Source organism: Anneissia japonica, unplaced genomic scaffold (genome assembly GCF_011630105.1).
Source record: "Anneissia japonica isolate Jap-2015-1 unplaced genomic scaffold, ASM1163010v1 scaffold1594_len1068242_cov183, whole genome shotgun sequence".
Taxonomy (NCBI): Eukaryota; Metazoa; Echinodermata; class Crinoidea; order Comatulida; family Comatulidae; genus Anneissia; species Anneissia japonica.
This window is the reverse complement of record NW_022722535.1, coordinates 51,627-77,814: the sequence shown is the minus strand read 5'-3', so window position 1 is coordinate 77,814 and position 26,188 is coordinate 51,627. Positions and strand designations below refer to the sequence as shown.

At 32.6% G+C, this 26,188-nt stretch overlaps 5 protein-coding genes across 8 annotated transcripts in view; 2 read left to right on the top strand and 3 right to left on the bottom strand.

The window, feature by feature from the left end:
• Window positions 1–1,944, bottom strand: part of LOC117111907 (leucine-rich repeat-containing protein 57-like) — a 5,048-nt gene extending 3,104 nt beyond the window's left edge. The window contains exon 1 of one of the 2 annotated variants that reach the window (XM_033254940.1): window positions 1,843–1,944. The gene's annotated coding sequence lies outside the window, so the exon portion shown is untranslated. The remainder of the gene's footprint in view (window positions 1–1,842) is intronic. The other variant, XM_033254941.1, reaches the window with a different exon arrangement.
• A 321-nt stretch (window positions 1,945–2,265) lies between these two features.
• On the bottom strand, window positions 2,266–7,848 carry LOC117111918 (kinetochore-associated protein NSL1 homolog). The gene is made up of 6 exons (XM_033254955.1): window positions 7,661–7,848; window positions 6,966–7,053; window positions 5,957–6,114; window positions 5,326–5,392; window positions 4,408–4,469; window positions 2,266–3,717 (listed from the first exon to the last, which is right to left on the bottom strand). Exons 1-6 carry the CDS (start codon window positions 7,814–7,816, stop codon window positions 3,427–3,429), a joined length of 822 nt encoding a protein of 273 aa, XP_033110846.1. The 5' UTR covers window positions 7,817–7,848; the 3' UTR covers window positions 2,266–3,426.
• A 72-nt stretch (window positions 7,849–7,920) lies between these two features.
• Window positions 7,921–13,891, top strand: LOC117111917 (putative deoxyribonuclease TATDN3). Of its 3 annotated transcripts, none has more exons than XM_033254953.1 (10): window positions 7,921–8,063; window positions 8,356–8,388; window positions 8,517–8,636; window positions 8,719–8,731; window positions 8,776–8,864; window positions 9,351–9,460; window positions 11,628–11,683; window positions 11,979–12,091; window positions 12,221–12,301; window positions 12,866–13,891. In XM_033254953.1, exons 1-10 carry the CDS (start codon window positions 8,010–8,012, stop codon window positions 13,007–13,009), a joined length of 813 nt encoding a protein of 270 aa, XP_033110844.1. In that variant the 5' UTR covers window positions 7,921–8,009; the 3' UTR covers window positions 13,010–13,891. The 3 variants fall into 3 exon arrangements, with proteins under 3 accessions (XP_033110844.1, XP_033110843.1, XP_033110845.1); XM_033254952.1 differs by having other exon boundaries at window positions 8,517–8,663; XM_033254954.1 differs by lacking the exon at window positions 8,517–8,636.
• A 1,017-nt stretch (window positions 13,892–14,908) lies between these two features.
• On the bottom strand, window positions 14,909–15,987 carry LOC117111919 (protein SPATA45 homolog). Its single transcript, XM_033254956.1, has 2 exons — window positions 15,661–15,987; window positions 14,909–15,394 (listed from the first exon to the last, which is right to left on the bottom strand). Exons 1-2 carry the CDS (start codon window positions 15,884–15,886, stop codon window positions 15,372–15,374), a joined length of 249 nt encoding a protein of 82 aa, XP_033110847.1. The 5' UTR covers window positions 15,887–15,987; the 3' UTR covers window positions 14,909–15,371.
• A 1,618-nt stretch (window positions 15,988–17,605) lies between these two features.
• LOC117111936 (V-type proton ATPase subunit D-like) lies at window positions 17,606–25,075 on the top strand. Its single transcript, XM_033254983.1, has 7 exons — window positions 17,606–17,761; window positions 19,741–19,858; window positions 20,672–20,751; window positions 21,116–21,183; window positions 21,900–21,944; window positions 22,321–22,491; window positions 23,061–25,075. Exons 1-7 carry the CDS (start codon window positions 17,721–17,723, stop codon window positions 23,279–23,281), a joined length of 744 nt encoding a protein of 247 aa, XP_033110874.1. The 5' UTR covers window positions 17,606–17,720; the 3' UTR covers window positions 23,282–25,075.
• The last annotated feature ends 1,113 nt before the right edge of the window (window positions 25,076–26,188 follow it).

Here is a 26,188-nt window from a genome sequence, read left to right as displayed (position 1 = left end):
GTACGTGTTTGTACCTAGAAATAGCTAGTCGTCTATTTTAGCATCTGACCTAATTCTGTCTTTGCAATAATGTAACAAAAATGGAAATAAAACAAACAAGAAATCACAAACCTTGTGTCATCTTCGCCTTAAGAGTACCATAGCAATAAATATGTGGAAACATTTCTTTCCATAATTATACTCCAGTTATGCAACTAAAGAAATAGGCCTAGCAAGTTGAGTGATTTTCTCGGGCTTATGAATATAACAGAAGCATGAAAAGGCTTTTAAAATGTACCGCATGCAATTATCAATGTATTGGCAACTAAAGAAATAGGATAAATATGGAAATACATATTTCCTTTACAATATTATTATAACATGATCAGAACATTTATGGTAAATGGAAACGTAACAGACAAGAAAAAAAACGTATGCGAAACTAATCTATTGACTATACTTATTCTATAGATTTTTATTTGATTCAAGCATTAATAAAAATTATATCAATATATATAGCAAGAACCAAAAAAACGTATCTCAAACTCGGTCAACTTCGTAACATCTACGTTGTTTCTGTAAAAAAAGAAAAATAGCACCAAGTTATACAGTAATATAGTAACAATAACAAACTTTAATACTAATAAAAATAATAGTTAATAAACTAATGTTACAGTAATTTAAATGACAAATTGGCCGGTTTTTCCAGATACAATGTAAATAAAAAAAAATAATATAATAATAATAATAATAATAATAATAATAATAATAATAATAATAATAATAATATATAACATCATATATTTTAGTATTTATTTTATTTGCTGTATTTGTTATGTAGTAGAAAGCGTAGGATTCATAAAACGAAAATAAAAACAATAACAAACTTTAATACTAATAAAAATAATTTTGTTGGGTTGAATTAAATGACAAATTGGCTATTTTTTCCAGATACAATGTAAATAAATAACAATAATAATAATAATAATAATAATAATAATAATAATAATAACAATAATAATAATAATATTAATAATAATAATATATAACATCATATCATATTTTAGTATTTATTTTATTTGCTGTATTTGTTATGCAGTAGAAAGCGTAGGATTCATAACAAAACGAAAATAAAAACAACAAACTTTAATACTAATAAAAATAATTGTTAATAAACTAATGTTACAGTAATTTAAATGACAAATTGGCTATTTTTTCCAGATACAATGTAAATAAATAATAATAATAATAATAATAATAATAATAATAATAATAATAATAATAACAATAATAATAATAATATTAATAATAATAATATATAACATCATATCATATTTTAGTATTTATTTTATTTGCTGTATTTGTTATGCAGTAGAAAGCATAGGATTCATAACAAAACGAAAATAAAAACCGTCCGATAATATTAATTGATAGTTTAGTAATAATAGTATTAATTTTATTTGCTTTTAAGTAGCCTGTTGTTACTTATTAGATAAGAAAATACAACAAAACATAAATAAAAAAAGTATGATAAACCGATTGACGAACTTGCAATGATAATTAGGCCTAGTTATATTAAATTTAGCGTTTCGAAACTCCATTGGCGCTCCGTATATTTGTTGACAACAAACCGCGACCGAAATGAAGCGCGACCGAAACGAAGCGCGACCGAAATGATCTGTATTCACCAGCTAGGCCTAGGCTACCCTACAGGCCTAGTAGTAGCAGGCTTAAGGCCTACCCTCTGCCTAGCTAGCCTAGGCTAATATAACTCAATGACATTATGCGTATTAAAGCAATGGTAATTTTGCAATGGAACAGGAGTAGGAATTATAAATAATTAATTAATTAACATTTATCTACCTAACTTGTTGAAAAAAAACTTTTTTGAATCTCCCTCCTCTCTCTCTCTCGGACCATCTTCTTGCGCATGCCTCCTCCTAGCCTGCTCTTCCTCTAGCTCTGGTCACGCTTCACTGGTTAAAAGTGGCTCTTTCTTGCAGTGTCAATCAAATAGATCCCAAACGTAACAACTGACCAATCAGAAAATCGTTAAGAACACGCGCTTGTCCACAAACGCACGTGTTTTACAAACTACGTACGTTTACGGTATCTTTTGTGGTACCTGGATCGGGGGACTTAGCGGAAAGTTCCATTTGGTAGCCTGGCTCTCCAAGGGCGTGAAATGACCTACTTCTGGTGAGTACAGTTTTAGTAGGCCTAAAATTCATTTTTTTTTTTTAAAGTCAATGAATACAAATGGCCAGTCAATTAAAAAAAACGAAATTACTTTCAAGCGTATGACTTTATTAATACACTAAATATGCATGTAACATATTTTCATTGTTTATAAGGAAAGAATAGACAGGGAAAATTTTAAAATGAAAAATTTAAATTTAAAGATAAACACAAATTAATCAAGCTTGCTTATACAATAATACATTCTAAAATATAATTCTGTACAATTATCAATCAATTTATTATTAAAATTCATTAGTTTTTTAATCTATTTAGCGATAAGTAAAAGAAGATCTAAGGAATAACATACTGAATTCTATCCTTCGCCACAATAGCACACACACGGACAATAAATACTGTATAGGAAATTTAGTACAGTATGTAGTATCATTCCTGATGATGACATAATTAATGTCGAAATATTGAATCCCAACATGATAGCGTGCATTTAATACAGTACAGTATATATAAATGCACTCTTGAAATTCAATGTATTCAAGAACCACCTCAAAACCATTTTATTTACAAGGACTTCATTTTTTGAATTGATGCAGTTTATATATCTGCAATTACCATAAATTCATCAACATATTCTATGAGGAAAATATCTTAAAATCTCCAGAATCCCAGATAATGCCTATCTGAAACAGAAACTCTGCCCAAGAATAATCAGCAAGATATACATGGCTGACTATTGTATAGTACACATAAACATTATCAGATATTGAATCATACTGTAGTGTTACACTAGATTGACCAATTACTGAACCAGAATGATTTTAGTCACAAAATGGACCAATTCCATGGTCAGCCTGGCAACTACTGAATAAAGCATGATGGGAAGACTTGCAGCATAATAGTTTATTAACAAATTATTCAGAAAACAATTACCATTTAAATATTAATTTTAATGTTGTTAATACATTACTAATGTACCAATAATATTTCTACCATAATGGTATCACAATCAAGAAGATTACTTTATTAGTAGCAGAAACTATTACCATTAATTAGAGACCTCACAAGTTACCAAAATTTTAAAATATACAGTAGTCACAATTATCATATATTTGACATAGCTAACACAAAATTCATGTTAAAAATTAACAGTAAACAAAATAGATTTTGTTAGCCAGTTTAGCTTATGCCAGTCTGATGTCATGTGTCTCTGATTTCTTTTCTTTTCTTTTGTTCTTAGTTCTGTATCAATTAATTTACATATTTCTTGTTTGGAAAAGATGTCCGACGAAGGTTATAGCTGATTGGGTGATTTTTTAACCTCTTTACATACGTCTCATCTGTAACATTGCTTTTTCTTTTAATTGGGCTTGGCGTCTCAGTAGTGATCCTTGACGTTAGCTCCCTCATCGAAGATGCCATGACAGATTCCCCACGACTGGGTTTATCGATAACTTGACTTGTCTTACTTTCCTGCACTTTGTAGTAAGAATTCAATGCCAGATTTACTCTCTCACACTTTTCTTCAAGAGATGGAATAGTCTGAAATTAAAATTGATAACTAAAATTTATTCATCTTATAAAACTTGTTGGAAATACGTTTTCAGATCATAGTTGTCAGATTTGTGTATGTTGTATTAGCACAAATGAATAAATGAAAACACACCTTGTTATCAAAGGTTTAAACTTTAAAGTAATACTGTATATTCAATCAAGTTTTACTTAAATTAGAGACAAGATATAGTGATGCCAATAATTTCTGCTCTTGTTTGTCTGTACTTGTAGGTTCTGATTCATAACAAAATAAGTCAAAAACAACTTTAGGAGAAGCTTTAAAAATTTCTCGCTCATTCCATGAATAAGCACAATCAAAGTAGTTTGCGTTAGTTCATAAAATAATTAAATGCTTTCAAATACATCCTGCTATTATTAAGAAATTTGTGAGGTAAGAATACAAAATCCCCCTTGACAACCAATATGTGTAATGAAAAACTAAATTTATGAGTTCACAAACTTTAATTGTATTAGCTTGTGGTGAGCAACAGATTGACTGCTTTTACAAGATAAAAAAAAAACATTGGAAGGAGGTTTCAGTATAGTAAAAAATATTTTTTTATGATTTGATTTCAATTAAATGAATATATTTTTTTGAGTACTGATGGATATCTAATACAAACACAGTCAGCATAGTGACGGGATTATATAAGTTGATCAAAGCTAGAATGAGTTTACCTTTACACATGACAGAATGCCTTCCGCTGATTCCTTTAGCTTTGCATTAACAATACTATCACCTGAAAAATCAAACCAAAACTTAGTGCAAAATTAATATTACTACTTACACAAAAGTAAATAATAAATGCACAAGAAGAAAAGGTCAAAAAGGACCCTCAAAGCCTCATCGTGATGTCGTTATACTCTATATAGAGCAGCAACGGTCTATATGGTTTTAAAATGTCCTAAGTACATACCGTATATATTTGATTAAATATATACGGTATGTATATATTTAATCAAATATATACGGTATATATTTGATTAAACACTCAGGGGTGTTTATTGTAGAAAAGGGTTTTTGAGGGGGTGTTTATTCGAGGGATGCATATATTCGAGGAATGCATATATTCGAGGGACATGTTTTCTTTTCTTTGGCATAAAATGGATACATACGCCCCTAATTCCACTGTAAATGTGGAACTACAACACATAATTACAGTCAAAATGTGTCATTGCGTGATCATAAAGACTTATTGATCCAACCAGGTTAGAAAAATTGTAAATCTACTGGTGTAGACCATTAATAGAATGTGTTGAGAATGATGTTGCTTTGTTTGTGTAGTCATTTTAGGGGAGTGGGGGTGGTGGCAGCATTTATTTGAGGGAGATGTTTATTCCAAATGAGGTTCTAGAGGGGGAGTTTATTCGAGAGGGGCGTTTATTCAATGCTGGATGTTTATTCAAATAAATATGGTAGTTAATGATGAAAAATAAATAAAGTTGACCTTAAAAATTGCATATCATACTTCTTTAGTAATAATGTTTTTAACTTTATTTTGTCATCAGCTATCATGATGACATATCTTAATGTCATATTATGTCATATTATTATGTCATATTATAATACAAAACAAAATTGCTTAATATTCTTACTGGCTTGTGATAATGAGAATTTGATTTCCTCATCGACATTAGCCTCTGGGGTAGGGTGGTACTCTTCCTGTAATACACAAACATTGAAAGAATTACCAATAAAAATAATAATTACCATGATACATAGCATATTAGTCCTTACTATTTTTAATATTATAATTATAATACTGTAGTTACTGTATATAATCAATTCAATTCAATGAAACATTGTTACTGTATTATCCCACGATGAGGAAATTTGTTTGGCCATTTGACAGTAAACAATATAACAAAAACATATATATATATATATATATATATAGTACACAGTAGTACACCTCATTTACAATCTGTTAAAAATTGATCTTTTAGAAATTAAAAATAAGAAACAAACACTATATACAACATGGAAAAATTAAAAAGTTTAATAGCAGTGGGAACAAATAAGTTTCTCTATCTATTTGTTTTAATCTTACGTGCAGAAGTCGATCACCTCTTCAACTTTCTAAATGTTCTACTATAATATAATAGAACATTTACAATATTGCAGTAAATATTATACAGCAATAGCATTAAATACCGAACAATATAACAATAACAATAATAATACTAACAATAAAACAATTTAAAAATAAAAGCTAATTTGCATTACTAGAGCTGCATGTTCACTCATCAGTTTCCGAGCAACTTGTTGTGATACTGCCTTTGGGAAGTTCTTTCTCTTACTGGTTGTCGTTACTATTTGTGCATCCAAGGTTATTGCCAATTCCTCCACCTCCCTGCGTCGTTTGACATCGATTGGATCATATTCTAAAAATAAATAACATTAATTATTCATGGTTTTCTATTGTAATATTTTTAATGTTCCACTCTTATTGGATTCTTATTACAGGAGATCCTTATTGATTTATATTTGAGATTTACCATATTTACTAAGATGGAATATTTCCATCTTAGAAAATTTGTTAAATCTCAAATAAGAATCTAATATTTTTATTTATGGTCATTACAAGTCGATATAAATTTTAAGCATGCCTATGAAAAAGTAAATTTTGAAATCTTTTGATTGGATGTGATGAGAGACGAAGTCATGTTTACCTAGGCACACCCACTGAGAATTAAATTGTAGCTGTAAATATCCTGAAATCTCCTTCTTGTGATTGGCTGTGTATGCTGTGAGGTAAGCAGCGTCATTTACATCTGGACATGCCCAAAACTAGCAATTAACTAGGCCTACACAATAATGAATGCATAATTTGTAAGCATGCTGTTTAAATAAATTTCCATCTTAATAAATTTGGTAAATCTCAACTAAGAATCAAATATTTTTATTTATGGTGATTACAAGTCAATATAAATTTTTAGCATGCCTATGAAAATGTACATTTTGAAATCTTTTGATAGGATGTGATGAGAGACGAAGTCATGTTTACCTGGGCACACCCACTAAGGAGTAAATTATAGCTGTAAATATTCTGAAATCTCCTTCCTGTGATTGGCTGTGTATCCTGTGAGGCAAGCAGTGTCATTTACATCTGGACATGCCCAAAACTGGCAATTAACTAGGCCTACACAATAATGATTGCATAATTTGTAAGCATGCTGTTTAAATAAATTTAGTTTTTGATAGTTCATCAGGAAACTGTTAACAACAAACTTGCCTTGTGCTTTGTCAGGAGTCTCCTCACCAACATTGCTCCAGGTCTGACCATCTATTAAGATGTTTTCATGCTGGGTGGTTTCATACATCTAACAATATACAATTTTATATAATATTAATATGGAATTACTTTAATATAGATGGAGTATGACTTTAATATTGAAATGATTTCTGCACCTCAAATATTTGGAAAAGCCTTGAGAATTGGCACATTTTCCAATAACATGTAAGTTAGGAGTAGGTATTTTTAGCTCGGCAATAAGGCCTAACCTGCAGCCTGCTAGGGAGTCTACCCTGACCACACCGAAACAGTCCATGTGAATTCCCAGCAAGCATACCATGGGATGGGACGGCATGATGATGATGATGGCACGCTGGCATGCATGTGGGCAGTATTCTAAAGATGCAAACTTTTATTTTAACTCAGTTTTATTTGTTCTTACAAACTTAAAGAAATTTACTAACTATATTATATTAAATTAATAAATAATAAATAACTGCATTGCAGGCTAAACACAAGAATAACAGTGTCAGCACAGCAACACCAGTCTGGAGAGAGGTAGGTTAGGCCTAATACAGTAATACAACATGAAGCCTGAGGTTCATGTTCGCACAGCAAAACCTCACCCGACTGACCTGGAATGATGGAAGGTCCTGCATGAGTGACAGGGCCTGAAGATATCGTCAGTGTCTTACCTCAATAAATCGTTTTGTTAGCCGTTCTTTCTGATCGTCATTCAATTGACTACTATCTGCAATTGCTTTACTAACAGCTGAACACACTGCACATATAGCATGTTTTACAGAACGCTTGTTATGGCATAAAATCTGCGAAGGTTTTACATCGTCCATTTTGAATTTTCACCGCCAACAACAACAAGCAAGCCCAAAAAGTGTGTTTGTTTGTTTGAAATTCGCGATATTGCGCATGCCTCGTGTTAGCAGTCGACGTTTGTATTTCTTGTCAAAACACAAAACAATAAACAACCAGACTCATGTTGGCCTAATAAATAATTAATTTCAATCGTGAAACTGAAACTACGCTATGAATGGATTTATAGACGGACATTGTCATATATCAGCGTCAGAGTTTGATAAGGTTGATTCATGTAGAATATTAGTCATCACTCATACTCTAGCTAGGCCTAGCTGAGCTAGAAAAGGTAGTCCGGAGTGGACTTACTTTGTCTTTGGTTTGGAAGAAAAAGGTTTCACACCAAAGTAGTCAGCTCTTTACCAAATATGGTCAACTCGAACCAATTTGTGTTGGTGAATAAAGACAATGAATACAGTGCTCATTTCAATATAAATCTTTACTGTTAATCCCAATTATATTTTGCATAGTTTCTTCTTGTAAAATAACACACACAGAATGTTTTCATTTTTTACAGGATTTTGGAGAGGTGATAAGAAAAGCAAAAAAGGTGTGACAGTTTAATTGTTAATTTGTTGTTTTTTTTAATAATGGCAAATACAACACACTGAAATACAGTACAGTAGTTTAGTTGTAGAATGTAATAATGATATAGTTACTTTTATTTTCCAATATAAGGCTGGAGTTGAAGGGATAGTGGCTGTGACAGAGTTTAAAGAAGACTTTGAGAAAGTTCTTTCATTGTCTGATCAATATCCTGGCTTTATATTTCCAAGTCTCGGAATTCATCCTGTTCAGGTACTTGAAGATATTATACCAAATTATGTAAGTACAACAAAATATTTGACAAAATGAACAATTATTTATTTATTTTTTTCAGAATGACCAAGTAAATGGCCAGAGAGCTGCATGTCTCAGTGACCTAGAGGGCGTGTAAATGGCCAGAGAGCTGCATGTCTCAGTGACCTAGAGGGCGTTTTAGATCTAGTTGTCAAGCATGCGAACAAACTTGTTGCTGTTGGTGAGGTAGGTTCATGTGAGTAGTTCTCAAAAATTAAAAACATTTTTAAAATATAGAAATATTGCTTTTTGTCATTTATGAGGGCAGTATTTTGTTTTCAAGATATTTTAAATAACTTCCTGGGGTGGATGCACCCCTCCTAAATTGTTAAGAAAAAATGTTTATATTGTATTGTTGATATTTAATGAACATAGTACTGGTAAGATTTTAAAAGTGTGAGAGTGCAATTTCCGAACACCGAGAGGTACATATTTTCGATATGTTTGCATATCGGCTGAGGTGGTGTGGACTCTCGCGCATCCCTACTGCCAAATCCTGCATTCAGTGTTGTGATTTTGTATGTAGGGCATCAGTAGTTTTGTATTATTTTAAATACATAAATAAATTGATGTTGAATGAGAACACTTAATTTACAGTACAATGTAATTAATAAATTTAATTTACTTTATATTAATTGAAATACAGTATATAATTTTTGTTTGTTGTTTTAGATTGGTTTGGATTTCACTCCCTGGTACTGCAAATCTAAAGAGCAGAGGGATGAACAGCGCCAAGTATTCATTCAACAAATTCAATTAGCCAAGAGATTGGATCTACCAGTGTTAGTTAAAATTAATTATTCTTATCTAGGTCACAATTAACCCTCAAATGTTTGAAGACTTAATATCAGTGGGGTAACCACAGCCGTTCCCTGGCAAAATAACATAATTTGTCAGATAAAGGTTGCATGTTTGCAACTTGGCAATAAATTGTCATACCCTTCTGATATTTTACAGGACTATATATTTATAGACATTATGATTATATAAAAAATTTTAATTACAACTGTTGGTTTATTGCAAAGTTATTAACGATATTTACAGGTTTTTTACGTCGGAAACGTCAGGGGCGGGAATTAACCCTGAGAGTAAGGCTATGTAAAGATCTCTATGGTACAGCACCACCAAAGTGGATTCCACCAGTTATCAGTGGGGGTGCAAAAAGGCACAAGCTGTCGTAGATACACCAATTGTACATTTAGAAAGGGCTAAACCTGTCTCTTATACACATCTAGATGTGTATAAGAGACAGGCCTAATACAGTAATACAACACGAAGCCTGACATTCATGTTCGCACAGCAAAACCTCACCCGACTGACCTGGAATGATGCAAGGTCCTGCATGAGTGACAGGGCCTGAAGATATCGTCAGTGTCTTACCTCAATAAATCGTTTTGTTAGCCGTTCTTTCTGATCGGGAGTTGAAGGGATAGTGGCTGTGACAGAGTTTAAAGAAGACTTTGAGAAAGTTCTTTCATTGTCTGATCAATATCCTGGCTTTATATTTCCAAGTCTCGGAATTCATCCTGTTCAGGTACTTGAAGATATTATACCAAATTATGTAAGTACAACAAAATATTTGACAAAATGAACAATTATTTATTTATTTTTTTCAGAATGACCAAGTAAATGGCCAGAGAGCTGCATGTCTCAGTGACCTAGAGGGCGTTTTAGATCTAGTTGTCAAGCATGCGAACAAACTTGTTGCTGTTGGTGAGGTAGGTTCATGTGAGTAGTTCTCAAAAATTAAAAAAAATGTTTAAAATATAGAAATATTGCATTTTGTCATTTATGAGGGCAGTATTTTGTTTTCAAGATATTTTAAATAACTTCCTGGGGCAGATGCACCCCTCCTAATTGTTAAGAAAAAATGTTTATATTGTATTGTTGATATTTAATGAACATAGTACTGGTAAGATTTTAAAAGTATGAGAGTGCAATTTCCGAACACCGAGAGGTACATATTTTCGATATGTTTGCATATCGGCTGAGGTGGTGTGGACTCTCGCGCACCCCCTACTGCCAAATCCTGCATTTGTTGTGATTTTGTATGTAGGGCATCAGTAGTTTTGTATTATTTTAAATACATAAATAAATTAATGTTGAATGAGAACACTTAATTTACAGTACAATACAATTAATAAAGTTAATTTACTTTATATTAATTGACATACAGTATATAATTTTTGTTCGTTGTTTTAGATTGGTTTGGATTTCACTCCCTGGTACTGCAAATCGAAAGAGCAGAGGGATGAACAGCGCCAAGTATTCATTCAACAAATTCAATTAGCCAAGAGACTGGATCTACCAGTGTTAGTTTTAATTAATTATTCTTATCTAGGTCACAATTAACCCTCAAATGTTTGAAGACTTAATATCAGTGGGGTAACCACGGCCGTTCCCTGGCAAAATAACATAATTTGTCAGATAAATGTTGCATGTTTGCAACTTGGCAATAAATTGTCATACCCTTCTGATATTTTACAGGACTATATATTTATAGACATTATGATATATAAAAAATTTTAATTACAACTGTTGGTTTATTGCAAAGTTATTAACGATATTTACAGGTTTTTTACGTCGGAAACATATCAGGGGCGGGAATTAAACCAGAGGGTAAGGCTATGTAAAGATCTGTATGGTACAGCACCACCAAAGTGGATTCCACCAGTTATCAGTGGGGGTGCAAAAGAGGCACAAGCTGTCGTAGATACGCCAATTGTACATTTAGAAAGGGCTAAACTGTCCGACGACCTGGGGATGTGATCATTTCTGGTGGCAACCAGTAGTCAGGGTTTGCATTCAAACATACAACCAATAAAACACACTCATCTTTAGCAATATGTTCTTCATAGCATTTTATGATACTGTATATATTTTCTTTTTTAAACCTATAACTTTTCAGAGTAATGACACATGGATTTCAACATTTTGTTTCCAAAATAGAAATGTCCACTCTCGGTCAGCTGGGCGACCAACAGTTAACCTTTTGAAGGAACAGGGTGAGCTTTATAATTCACTTTTTAGTCAAACAATCAATCATATATATATATATATATATATATATATATATATATATATTTCTTTCTCGCATTTTTTTTGGTTATAAGATGCCCAATATATGAAACTGTTGCACCTGTTCAACTGTGCTCCTTTCAGCTCAATTTTTAACCTGTATGCTTTCTTTGTGTATAATTAATAAAAGGCAGTGTGAATATAATTTAATGTAATTGTAAAAGCAGGTAGGCCATTTTCATTTTTTCATACTGTACATTTTTATATTATTAATTTTTTCAGGTGCAACAAAGGTTCTTCTACATGCTTTTGATGGTAAACCTTCAGTAGCAATGCAAGGTGTTGAATGTGGATTTTACTTTTCAGTGCCACCTTCAATTATCAGGAGTGAACAGGTGAATTGATTATTGTTAATTAACTAATTAATTGGTATATTGATCTTGAAATATTTTCTAGTTTTCCATCATTGTTCACTTTCTCTGCAATTTGCAATTTTTTTGACGTCTCTTCCTGTAATCTTGCAGAAACAACGGTTGGTGGCCAAAATCCCTTTAGAAAACCTGCTCCTAGAGACAGATGCCCCAGCACTAGGACCAGAGAAAGAGGTTTGTTTAAAGTTGACATCAGTGTGTCTGAGCGATTATAGGAGTTTGTGTCAGTTGGAATAGATCATTTTTATAAAGGAAGGGAAACATAAGAGTGAGTGGGTAGCTCTATCTTTGGTATTCCAGAAAACAGGTTTTAGGCAGTAAAAAGGAAGGAAGTTGGGGAAGGAAGATAGATGTCCTTTCCTCATTTTGGTCTGCAACCAGTGAAGCAAAGCCTATGGGCGCTCAGGGAGGGGAGGGCGAATAATGAAGTAAAGGGCGACTAAGAATTCACAGAGAATTTGAATTAAATTATAGTAATATAACATGCTACAGTATTATTATTCTACAATATGCGCTATATAAGTCGACAATTATTATTATTTGATATTCTGCTGTGAAGGAGTCTCTCCAATCGACTACTAAAAGGGCCCTCAAAAAACTTTCTGGCCACAGTCCCTGTGATTCATTACGCCACTGTCTGAAACTAATGGTTACATGCATTTGTGTTAGTTCCCTGTTTGTGTGTGAGATTTTAGCTTTCTCTAATTATTGACTACAATTGTGCATTTTCTTTGGTAGGGAAGAAACGAACCTTCAAATATCACCATCTCCTGTGAATGGATTGCAAAAATCAAGAACATAACCACTGATGAAGTCAAAAGACAAACAAGATTAAATGCGCTTACACTTTTTCCAAAACTATCAGCTTTTTTAAAGAGGTGATTGAGCGGTGGAATCTCTTGTCAGTCTGAGTGAGAAGGGTTGGGTGCGTTCCTTCTCTATTCTAGGGGCAGATCCAAAATTTTTCAATCGGGGTCACCATATTTTCAGAATAGTTAAGTTGGGAGCGCTAGAAGCAGTGGCATAACGAAGGGGTCGGAGTTCCTATTTAAAAATATTGGGTCCAGGGGTCATAACTCCAGAATTTTAACCATTTTAGTAATATTTTAGTGATAATCTTGTATTATGATATGTTTGTATTAGGAAATATCATAGGAGTGATGTTTTTGCCCTACTATACTGATTTTTTTTTTTTTTAGCAGCAGGTTGGGCGGGGGTTGGATTGGTCTTTGCCATCTTTTTTAGCCTTGCTCCATCCGGGAATATACGAGGCACTTAGACGACTTGAATGTTAACTACAAAACATTATGGAATGCTTCCCCAGGGATCTGTATTTTCGATATTTTGATTGATCCAATGCAATGATAAAAATATAAAATCCTGTTTAATAAATAATAAATATGGTAAATAAAAATCATAAATAATGAAAAATAGTTATTAGAATTATTTATTAAAAAATACACACAAGTGACACAACATACATTATATAAAAGATTATTTTAGTACAGTATGTAAAATAATTCATATTAAAGAAATTGTTTGGTATACAGTACAGTATAATAGTTCAAGCATGTTTGAAGCTTTCAGTGTTTTTTATTTTAATACATACAGTAGACTACCATTCAACTTCATAACATTTCACATAAATTGTTTTATGGTAATATTTCTTGGAAGGTTTACATGGTGAGTAAAATAATACAACTTTTGGTACACCATGTGTAAGAATATGGTTTTTATTAAAAAAAAAAAAAAAAAAAAAAAAAACTGGTTGTCTCGACGTTTTGGTAAGATTATTATTTGAGGTCATGAGGTTACATGTAACGTTACATTTCATTGGTTGGATAGTTTCCAAGGCACCAACAGAAATGTAAAAATTATTTGGTACATTTTGCAATTATAGTTTTTAGCAACATAAATTGAGACTCTATATGCCTTGTTTCGCAAACATATTTTTTTTAAAGATTATCAGAGAGTAGATAAAAATAAAAGTTTTTTTTCTCATTTAGCAAAATTATTTTGCCAATACTATCTAGGCAGAGGAGAAAATATAAATAAATTATTATTAATGAATTAAATGAATTAATGAATTAGTGTAGTAATGACATTGATAAATGCTTTAAATTTATATTATATAATTAATTATTTTTGGAGATTTCAGGGGAGCAGAGGGCGTAATAAAAATATATGTATCATTTTATTTGTTTATGAAATTTCCATTTTTTGACATAATAAATAATTATTTTATTTTTGTTCAAAATTGCCATTATTGGTGGTCGGTAGGTTGGCTAAACAAGGTATAAAAAAGTCTCGCCTAAAGTTCAATTAAAGCTGTATTTCTTTGGAATAATTATTGATATAGTACGAGTCAGAAAAAGTTTAATATTGTAAAATAGAAGTTATATTGCTAACAATTATATATAAAAAAAATTATAATTTTTACATAACACATAATTAAAGTCAATATAAAACACTAAAATACAGCGAGTCTACAATTTCAGGGAAAAAAAAATATTGAATACATGATACAAAAAATTAGTGGCATTGCAATGAGCTAATAACCTATCAATGGAAGAGAAAACAGACTATTTTTATGTACGTAACAATTTTACATCAAATAGTTTGTTGTCATTTTAAAGATATCATGTTTTTTATTTTCATTGGAGTACACAGTTTACCCCCGCCCCCCCCACACATAAGTTTTTTTGTACTCATAAAATGATGAAAACAGTAGGTGACCCTTACAGTAGAGGGATGCTTAGTTTTTACATTGCATTGCTTTAATTTTACTGTAATAATATTTTTAAAATCAAAATTTCATATCTAATATTCAGTTGAAACTGGAAGTTATTTAATTGTGCATTTTGTAGGGTTTTTCAAACATATATTTTAATATCAAATTTATTGCAAATGTGATTGCTTAGATCAACAATTTGTTTGTTTTATTCAACAAGTTTCCATTAAATCTAAATTCTACGACTACAAGTCCAACATTGATGCATATGAATATGCATAGGCTATCTAAGATATGCATATTTATTATTTTTGCATATTATTAATTTTCAAAACTTTAGATTATATTTGATAATGCACCATGATGAAATATATTAATATTGCTCCAAGTTTAAAAGTTGAACAAGTTCACCCACATCAGTATTCATGTCAAATAGCATGTGTGACCGTCGCCATGGTAGCACCATCATCGATCTTCTCAGCTCGTGGTTGACTTGATGGATGTGATAATGACTCAAATAGCTAGATGGCTGTAAGCTGTAGAACAAAAAGAAATCAAACTTACTTGATATTCAACGTGCATATAAATATTTCTGTTTTTAAAACCAACGAAATGGTAGGTCTTATAAAAAGAACCTTCATTTATAATGACAAGGATATGTTTTTAATATTTAAATTATACAAGTCTTTAGTTCGTCCTTTTTTAGTTCGATCTTTTTTGTTTGTAATGTTCCTGTGTAAGTAGGTCATTTAAGCTTTGAGCTTTTTTACTAGTCCGATAAACGAAACACTAAAATACTTACAGCTTTTGTTTGGGAAATGTCGTCGCTCTCTGTGTGTTCTATCGTTGACTTCAAAAGTACATCTCGACGCTGTTTCCTGGTTTCTGTTTGGACTGAACGCTGTGCTTTTAAATGCATCTGGGTTGTGCTTCCTTTCTGTTCTACACCAGGACTGCCGATTGCTTAATTCTACAGCACACCATGATTCACGAGTATTGTTTATTTCTTGCAATTCTTGTGAATTCATATTTGCTGGGCTTGATAATATAAATCTATGAAACTGAAATCTTACGAACTCAACTCAACAGGTGTCTCTTGTCACACTAAACCACTTCCTTGTTTACAGTCAACAGGGAACTTGAGCGTGCCTGTTGTCATGACAATTGTGTCGCCCTCTATCGATAGGTTTTCAATGGCGACTGAAAAAACCCCCAGTAGTTGCTTGAGTTTACCATGGAGGAAATACAGTAGTATGTGGAGATATATTATTTTTATTTCATTTATCGATCACTGTAATCCAGAAAAGTGTAACGATATGTCCAAGTGTGTGCATCCCAACTTTGGTGCCAGCACTGAGATAATTAAACAAAATAATGGGCCCTAATACGGTATACAGTGTAGTAACCGGACTTGCTTTCTAGATTCAAGAACTTCAGTATTGGTCTATATCTGTATAAAGCCCTGTCTAGACTATCAAATTTTATTTGACAAAACATATGACATGCCTAAATATGGTCATGATGTTTTTTGTCAAAGGAAATTTGATAGTGTGGACAGATCTTAAACTACATACAACGACAAAAATAAAATATATAAAATAGTAAATTGAAAAGTCAGAGTAAAAAAACAACAAAAATACAGTATGTAAAATAGTAAAGTGAAAAGAGTGTGAAATGGGAGTCTATCTTTTAACATTATAATTAACATGTGGATACTATTAAAAACAAATATGTTTTCGGTGGACGTTAGCCATGTCCTGCAGATTTATTGAATATTATTATAGCAATTATAGAGAGGGTAGCTATGCCCCTTCATAATGTTTTTCACTTTTTTGTTGATGCACTTCTCATAAATTGTTGACCAGGGCATCAGATCTGACTTAGGATAATACGAAGTGCAATTTTTCTCAAGACTGTACTTATTTTCAGTATAATGTCCATAAAAACATACAATTGCTAAAAGAATATACTTAAAATTACACTTTAATAAAACAAGATTATTAAAATTGTATTATCAAATCTGTGTTGGTTTAAGCTTTATTAATTGATTAATGTTTGTACTACAGTAAAAGACGTTGACAATCTAATAACACCCGCCCCTACTTTCAACAACAAAAGTTATAAATGGGACTTACTTAGCGCCACATAAACAGGAAAGAACCAACCAACCTGATTTTAGAGTCAGTCCGATGATAAAGAGCCATTTACCCACGGACTTGAGAAATGTTTTTGTTCAGGCTAATAAACTGAAACTGAAAATGGTCAATATTTCAATTGAATTGCTTGCTTTGTTAATCAGTTGCTGTCAAGTCAATTAAACGACTTTTAATTAGCAGTCACATATTATTATTACTTTATGTTTGATCAGTTTAAAATATTTTTTTAAATAAATAGATTAAATTTCTTATTAATGTTTTGAATCCTCCTATTGAAATTTTAACCATTTAAAATAAATGTTTTTATCCTTGATGTATTTTTCTTATCCAGTTGGTTTTTTTGTAATGTGGTTTTACAATTTTTATACCTCCTTGGTTGTATCGATGTAAAAATCTTGTATCGATCTTTTCTTTTGAAGGCCCCGCAACCCCGCGAGTGCAATATTCAAAAGATTATAGACCTTTAAATTTGCTTGTAAGCAATGTAAAGAATTTGTACTATGTAGTATAAATTTCGTAATTCAATTGAAAACAGTTGTTTTGGTCTGTTGGCACTTTTGGCAGTTTATAAGAGATGATCACAAAAAAATATAATGTATCTACTGCCCTCTATCGCTACTCACGACGTCATGTGATTTGAGAATTTTCGCTGCATTTTCAGGGTCGTGCAGAGATCATCTTTTTAACTAATTATTAGGGTGTCAATATGTCTGGAAAAGATCGTATAGATGTGTTCCCTTCTAGAATGTAAGTGGCATTTGGCATGTTATTGTAATGGCTTTATTTTACTTCCAGTGGCATTTAAGCTAGGCCCTACCATGGCTGATCGAAAAGTCACCACACACCACTGCTGGGCGGTTTGGAAGGGCTTGGTTTAGCATGCCAGGCCTAACAATAAGTCAAAAGATTTTCGGTGTGAAGGAGGCTAGGCCTACGCAACTATTTGTTATTGTTTAGTACAGTAGTAGTAATACTTCTTTACTAAGTGAATACTATAGTCTCTGCCATTGACTGTGTATGTATAATGTAATGATACTGTAATAAAGTTTTAATAAGGCCACGAGAATGAAAGTTGTAGGTTTGCGTCCGAAAAATTTTGAAAACACATGAGGCATTTTTTCATTTTTCATTATTCATTATTTTTTTTTATAAATGTTGTGCACAAGCCGCGGCATTGGTAATTTTACATTTATTCCCAAGCAAGAAACAATGCTTACAGTCATAAATGTACACTAGCCTATATAAAACAGATCCTTTTCTACATTTAAGACCTCTTTAAACATACGAGATTTCCTATTAATCAGAAAGATCGATTTGACCCGAAAATGACCTGAGCAGTGATCGGCGATCATGGTGCGATGTGGCCAGGCCTGCCTTCACTCGGTGTTCGCGACGAGTGATCAGTGATGAATAGATCGTTTTTCTGTCTGTTTACGACTTAGAAAGTCCGTTTTTTAAAACGAAGTATATTTTTTTTCAAAATAATGAACTTTTCAAAATAATGAAAATTTTCGTGCGGTAGCTTTTTAGGCATGCGGGCGGTGGACGCAAACCTACAACTTTCATTCCTGTGGCCTAAAATAAAAAAAGGGAAAAAGAATAAAGCAATTTTAGTATAGGTTAGGCTAGCTAAGCCTAGCCTAGGCTAGCTAGTGATATTTTCTCATCGATTTTTGGTCATCCCATGGTTGGCTATACAGTATTGTAGCTGAATCCGAGGTGCTGATTGGTGGAGCTGGCATAACCCTAACCTTAAAATTCATTTTCAATATAGAGCCTACGTCATGTTGAAAGAATAACCATTTAAATTTGTTTATATATGTGGCAAAGACAAGCCAAACCAGTCACTCGTCGCAAATATCTATTTTGAGATATTAATACAGGATTAAAGAGTAAAGTAAGACCTATAATATGGTAAAGAAAATAATTTAAATCCGACATTTTTTTAAGAAGTTACAAGCATTTAAACATACTGTACAGCTGTTTAAAGAACAATATATGAAAAATCAGCCTTCAAAGTTTATGATTTCGGGCATTCCTCATGCATAAACTATCATCAAATCCTTAAAATGTGTTGTTTTAACATTGTAAATGGCTAAAATTAACAGCTTAGAATGATGTATTAATGATATATAAATGTTGTTTTGTGCAATAAAATAGATTTTTAAAAATTTGACATTCCATCATGTTTTAGCCATTTTTTCTGAAGCACGATTTGCGACGAGTAACTAGTTTGTCTTGTTTTTGCCATATATATGTTTTTTCAATGATTGGATTTATGTGAAGTGAACACCAAGCAAGGATAACCCATGAAAGTTGAAAGACTTATTTCCAATGGGGTCCTTCTGCTGGTGATATTGGCTAGGAATCACCTTGGCTAGCACACCCTCCCAGAAGTAGTCCCCTAGCCTACTCTTCGTTCTTTAACATGCACATTTCAGCCCTCCAGCAGAAACATGTAGAGAGCAAATTAATTTTCTGTTTTCATTTAAAATAATGTACCAAGTCAATAAAAAATGTAGACTTGCTGAACTTTATGACCAAATGAAAAGTCTGTAAGGCGTGGAGGCAAGGGTTGCTCTAGGGTGGATATACATGTACATAGGGGGTGGGGTAAAAAGCTATCCAGTTGGGTGTCTGTGAATGGAGCTCAGTACCTTTTTGGTATTGGTTTATTGAAAAATATTTACCATTGACTATCGTAGAATTGTTTTATATCTTTTCAGGGCTCTGACAATTATGAAGAGTCGTTTGAAGGGAGCCCAGAAAGGACACAGTTTGCTTAAGAAGAAAGCGGATGCACTTATTCTACGATTTAGGAAGATTTTAGGAAAGATTATTGATGTAAGTGATTCTTGTGATGTAAAAGACACAAACAATACCCTCACATACACTTTTCGCAATCAACTAATCTAGTAATAAGCACATTTTAAACAATAAGCACATTTTTTGCAATGAGCTCACAAAGCTTAAAGCAATGAGTTACAACAGTCTAGCTTTGATGTTACAAAAGCGTGTACGAGAATGACACAATGACATCATATCATATAATTTAAAAGTGTATCAAAAAGAAAGTTGAATGTGTTCAACATTTTTTTTTATGTTGTCTGTCAAAAAGTTGTCAGATTTCTTAGAAAACACCTTTTGACCAATAAGCAAACGCTACAAATCATACCAACTAATCGGATTTGATAATTCAGTTTCATCAAATTACATCACATTTTTTGTATGCAATTTGATGTATTTTTATGATATTGTTCCATCACATTTTATGTAAGTTGTAACACTTTTTTGATGAAATTTGATAGTGTAGAGAGAGCTAAATAAATGTCCAAAAACATGTGACTTACCTAAATATGGTCATGATGACATATATAGGCACGTCATGACTATATATGGGCATACAATAATTATTTTTATCATAGAAAATTTGGTAAATTGTGGACAGAGATTTAAAGCTATGAGTGAATTCAAACTTATCTGTATTGTTTTTTATAATGCGGCTTAATAGGTTTTGGTTTGTGTCAGTTTGCTTTGGAAAATGTTTCGAATTTGTTTATTGTACATGCAATCACTTATCCAAATTTTTAAATATATATAAGCTTGTGTTTTATTTAATTAACATGGTAATCTTTTAATATATATATTTTTTTGCAGACTAAAACGAAGATGGGAGAATGCATGAAAGAAGCCTCTCTGTCACTTGCTGGTGCTAAGTTTACAAGTGGCAATATAAGGTTAAGAATTTTATCTTGTTTTTCAAACAAATTAAAAATATGTTTACAAAGACACAAAAACACAAATAGAAAAATAAATGAAATATAAAAAATATAAATATATAAGGAAGACTTTTTTATATGTTTTTTCGCAAACTTATTTTTATTTTAAGGATCGTCAGAGGAGGGTGAAAAAAAGAATAGAAATAAAATTTTGTTTTCTTGTAAGTTTTTTTTTTAACTTGATCAAAGCACAAGATCTATGTTAATATTTCTTAGAAAATATACAAAACTGAAATAGTAATTTGAACTCATCATCCTTAAATGAGGCCAGAAACTCAACTGCGAATTCTTGTATCCTCATGAATATATATCTTATTTTCAGCCACATGGTTTTGCAAAATGTAACAAAGGCACAAACTAAAGTTAGAAGTAAGAAAGAAAATGTTGCAGGTAAGAATGTTTTGACAATGGTGCTTCTATCTAACCTAAAATGAATTTATTTCTTATTCCTGTGCAGTTTGTTTTTATTTTTTTAATTCAAGCAGAAAACCAAATTATAACATATGATCAATCTCTAAAGAAACACTTTAAAATCGATAGTTATCTATTGGTTGTTAATTAAGTTATCACAACCATCAAATTTCGCAGCAACTGCCATGTATTTCTGTATAGCGCCCTCTATAGTATGATATCAAGCGTGAGCAAAATGGTAAATCTACATACAAAGACAGATAATGATAGTATGAAAAAACAAATATTAAACATCATCAAATTAGATGTAATTATTCTTGATCCTATTAAGATTTTAAGCCTTCAGTAAATGTTTGTGCCACGTGTATATAAATGTACAGTAATCGTTTCTGAATTAAAATGGTTGCTTATTGCTGTGATTCAAAGTTTAGCCTTATTTACTTGTTAAGCCCTGTTTCCTTAAAATCACTACACTTTAGCTACAGTTTTTTCAGTGCAATCGTTGTGCTGCGTTTGCAGACTCCGACGCAGTTGGGAAGTCTCCTTGATTTGACCAACCAATTATCAAAAACTGTCGAAAGCATGTAGCGATTGTATGGAAACCATGCTTTACAGATGATAATAACTTGTGAATTAACCATGAATAAACTTGGAAAAAAAATGTTGATATATTTGATTTTTACTCATCTTCACAGGTGTCAACCTCCCAGTTTTTGAACCATACTCTGAAGGAAATGACAGTAAGTATTCATCTTGAATAAACTGAAAGTAGTGGTCTGCTGGTATAGTGCCCAGCTTATCATTCCAAGGCCAAGTGTCCAATCCTTTATCTGATTAATTAGACAGCTTCCTGTTTAAATCTTGACACATTCTTTGCAAGGATTTTGTGGGTTATCCTTGCATCCATTATTTGTTTATTTAGGCAAATATGTACTTTTTCTTGTTTTTTAATGCTAAAGTACAGTATTATGTTTTGTAAATGTGACATGCTAATTATCAGTAAAACTTTCACTGTATTTAAACAATTAAATTATTAGTACTTTTCTAGAAAAAATTTTTCTAGAAAATTATTTTTCTTTGTTCATATAATCTAATAAGAATAATTTATTTCCACAGCTTATGAGCTAACTGGTCTTTCACGAGGAGGTCAGCAGATAGATATTCTTAAGAAGAACTATGCTAAAGCTGTTGAACTATTAGTGGTATTGGCATCTCTACAAACCTCATTCATTACATTGGACGAGGCTATTAAGATCACCAATAGACGAGTCAATGCTATTGAACATGGTATGTGTTCTATTCAGTCTTTCCTGGTATTTTATTCTTTCTTGGAAACAGAGGCGTAACTACATGAGGTGCAGACGGGCACGTGCCCGGGGCGCTGAACTGAAGGGAATACCAAAATTGAGCCTGGACAAAAATTATATAGGACTATCTGAGGTTCTTTTTTTTTTTTTTAATCAATTAACAACCAAAACAACAAGTTCAAAACAGAAGTCATTCCTATTTTTGCCCCAAAGGCCCTGCCTGGAAATATTACTGGATAAGACTGTGGCTATTCATCTTCCTGTTTCTCCTTTGTCTGTTTGGATATTTATTTCCCTGTGTGTCTATTTTTGTCTCTATGTTTATCTGTATATTTACTGTACCTCCTAATGTATATTGAAATGAATCCAGCAATATATTTGAAGAACTACTGCATGCTTTCTAGCATGTCCATGAAAATATAATAATTCTTCGTAATATCAGATTTAATTCTTTGCCATTTACGTTAAACTTCTTCTTTCCTCACCTTGTGAGGGCATTGACTGTTTAATCTCCATTGTAAAAGTGGTTGTAATGTTTTTTTTTTTTAGTTATTATTCCAAGAATAGAAAAGACTATCCAATACATCAAAACAGAACTTGATGAAAAGGAGAGAGAAGAATTCTACAGGTTAAAGAAGATTCAAGAAAAGAAGAAAATAATCCGAGAGAGGAATGAGAAGGAAAAGCTAGAACGATTGGCAGCGTATACAAGAACAGAAGAAGAGCCCCACAATCTGATAGATGAACGAGATGAAGATCTATTGTTCTAGCAAAATTTATCTAACAAAAATAAACTTGGGATAATTTATAATAGTAGATGTATTTAACAAATTATAATCTTTTTTCCCTCTTTTCTATCTATCTTTTTCAGTTTATCAGTCATTAAGGGTACATCGTTCCATGTCAAAACTTTGGACTGAGTATGTTCAACAGAAAGTTGTGCACATTAGTATTTATATACTGTTCATCTCAGTATGACCTATGCACTTGTCAATTGTAATCCAAGCTTCTTTGGACCCAGGCCTAGTGGGGACTTAGCCTGAAATGTAACTTTAAAAAATGTTATGCCCGTGCACAAGTCCTGGCCACCAGCACACTTGTCAAATGCAATCCAAGCTTCCTCGGACCCAGGCCTAGTGACGGCTTAGCCGGAAATATAACTTTAAAAATTTGTATGTACATGTACAAGTCCTGGCCACCTACCCAGCTATTTTGCAGTACAAATGCCCGAAACTCCGGCTACACTGACATTTAGAATTCTCTGCCCTCTCCAGTTCAATTACACCTCCCAGCACTATGGGGAGGATACAAATATATGTACATCCCCGGTTCAGTCCTGGATAGTGCCCTGCTATTGTGAGGGCCTGAGGAGGGGGATTACAATTGACAAGTGCATTACTCCAAATAAAGTCAGATGTCCTTATTGCGATTTTATATTTTGACCTTTAATTGGATTGTATTTGGTAATGAAAAATTAATCATATACTGTATGTATAATGTTGTTATATTGCATTTAAACATTTTAAATTGTGTTTTAGGGGGTTTATATTGTATGGTGGATAAAATTGAAAAAATATTGTAAAAATGTAATACAATAATAGTGTATATGAAGAATATGTTTGTGATTATGTATTCAATTAATAATGCTAGACAGGATACCAGACTCGCCAGTCTGACTGTTATGCTATTCTATACCCTGCCGCTTAGATGTTGTTGCAAAGTACCCACAAACCAACAGCAAACACACCTTTGTTTGTGGTTCTAGCAAATATTCCCGAACCTGTTCTGAGTGGTCTGTTTGATTGGCACTCCAGGGATGTCCATAATGAGATACTATGCATCACTTGCGGAAATAGCACAATATAAATGTTAATAGATAATTAATAGTTGTAATTGTTAATTATCGTAATTATGATATTACAGTTTTGTGTTAAATGTCATTGCATTGCAAGTTGTAATGGCACAATTAATCATTCATCATTTGTGATGTGATTCAGTTCCTCCACTGAGCTCTTTGCAGTACTTTCCTTTTTATAAGTACTGTACATCTTCTCATGTCAAACATCTTCCTTCTTTCTGCTGTTCCTTATCGTTCTATTCTTCCTCTAATAACTTCCTTTAATTTTCCTCAGTGCATAACCAACCCAACATATGTATTCAAATTCTAAAGTTATATTAAGCTTGATCTCCATACAATCGCTCATAGTCGCTACATTTTTTTTTTTTTTTTTTTTTTTTACTGCAATTGTTGCATTGCGTAGCTGTTCCCGTCGCAATCGGGATCTCTCCCTGATTCAAATGGCCAATCAACGTCGCCAAAGGGGTCGGTGATGTAGCGTGTAGCGATTTTTATGGAAACCAAGCTTTAAAAAACATAATCATTGTCAATCACATAAACCACACGTGGGTACGTTGCGGCCCGATGTCAATTTTGTTGTGGCCCGTGAATATAATTAAAACTCGTGTGTGCGGCCAACCAAACTAACATTTTTGTTTATAAAACTCCTTGTTATGGCCCGACGTCGAACGTGTAAAAAGTAACATTAAAATAGCATAAAACTGTATAAACCTTGAAACCTTGTTTTTTATTCAGTATAAATACATAGCATTTAACCTTTGATCCGCACTCAATGAATTCCGAGTCGCATGCTCTCAGTGTCAGTCAAGCCAATCTGATTCATTTCTATGAAATATCGAATTATACTGTTGATTAAAAGTTAAAAACAAAAATAATGTTAACTACAAATACATATTCGTGTATGATATATACATTACACTTATACTGTACAATTTAGCAGAGATGATAATGAACATGCCATTGCACACCGGAATGCTGATGCTGAGTTTTTCCTCCCAGTGAGCATAAATGAATAGCCTTACCGCTAAAGCCTGGTTTCGACTATCGTCAATGTGGTAATTATTACAAAATGTATACACATGTAAACTATACATGCAGTGCAACCTCTATTTCGAGACAACTTTTTCAAAGATCCAGATAACAATCATCAAATCTTTTAACACAAAGCTAACCCTCTAAGTGGAGACGAAACCCTGAGACCACCCCAAAATTGTTCAGGTCCCAAGTCTCAAATTCGAGGGAGAACTGTACACAAATTTTGAACGGTAAAAAAGTGAAACACTCCAGTGCCGCATAGCAGAAAGCTCCAGTTCGATTCCCGGTTGAGCAATTTTTCACACTCGCCGGGAATGGAGATGACAACACGTTTTCTAAAATAAGATATTTTTATTTATAAATTTTGAACGCTAAAAAAGATAATATATTTTGTATAATATAGACAGCGCAAAACTTCTCGCTCAGAACAAAATTAACTTAAAACTACGTAAAGCATGCACACTATCATTATAGGCCAGCGCAGGAGCCATTCTTAATTACTGTATTAGCATTATTTTTTATTGCAGTAGGCCTACCACAGTATTACTATTATATGTTTATTGTTATTAAAATACACCGTCTATCTGGGCGGATTTAGGGGGTGGGGGCCGGCCCGGCTCCGCCTTTTGGGAGGTTAAAAAAAAAATAAAGATAAAAGAAAGATAGCTCAGAACGTCTCAAATATTATTTTCGGGCGTCTAGAACACAAAAATTTCGCGGGGGCATTTCCCGGACCCCCCTAGGGCAATGTTGTCTCGATCGGCCCAACTTCCCCCCCCCCCCT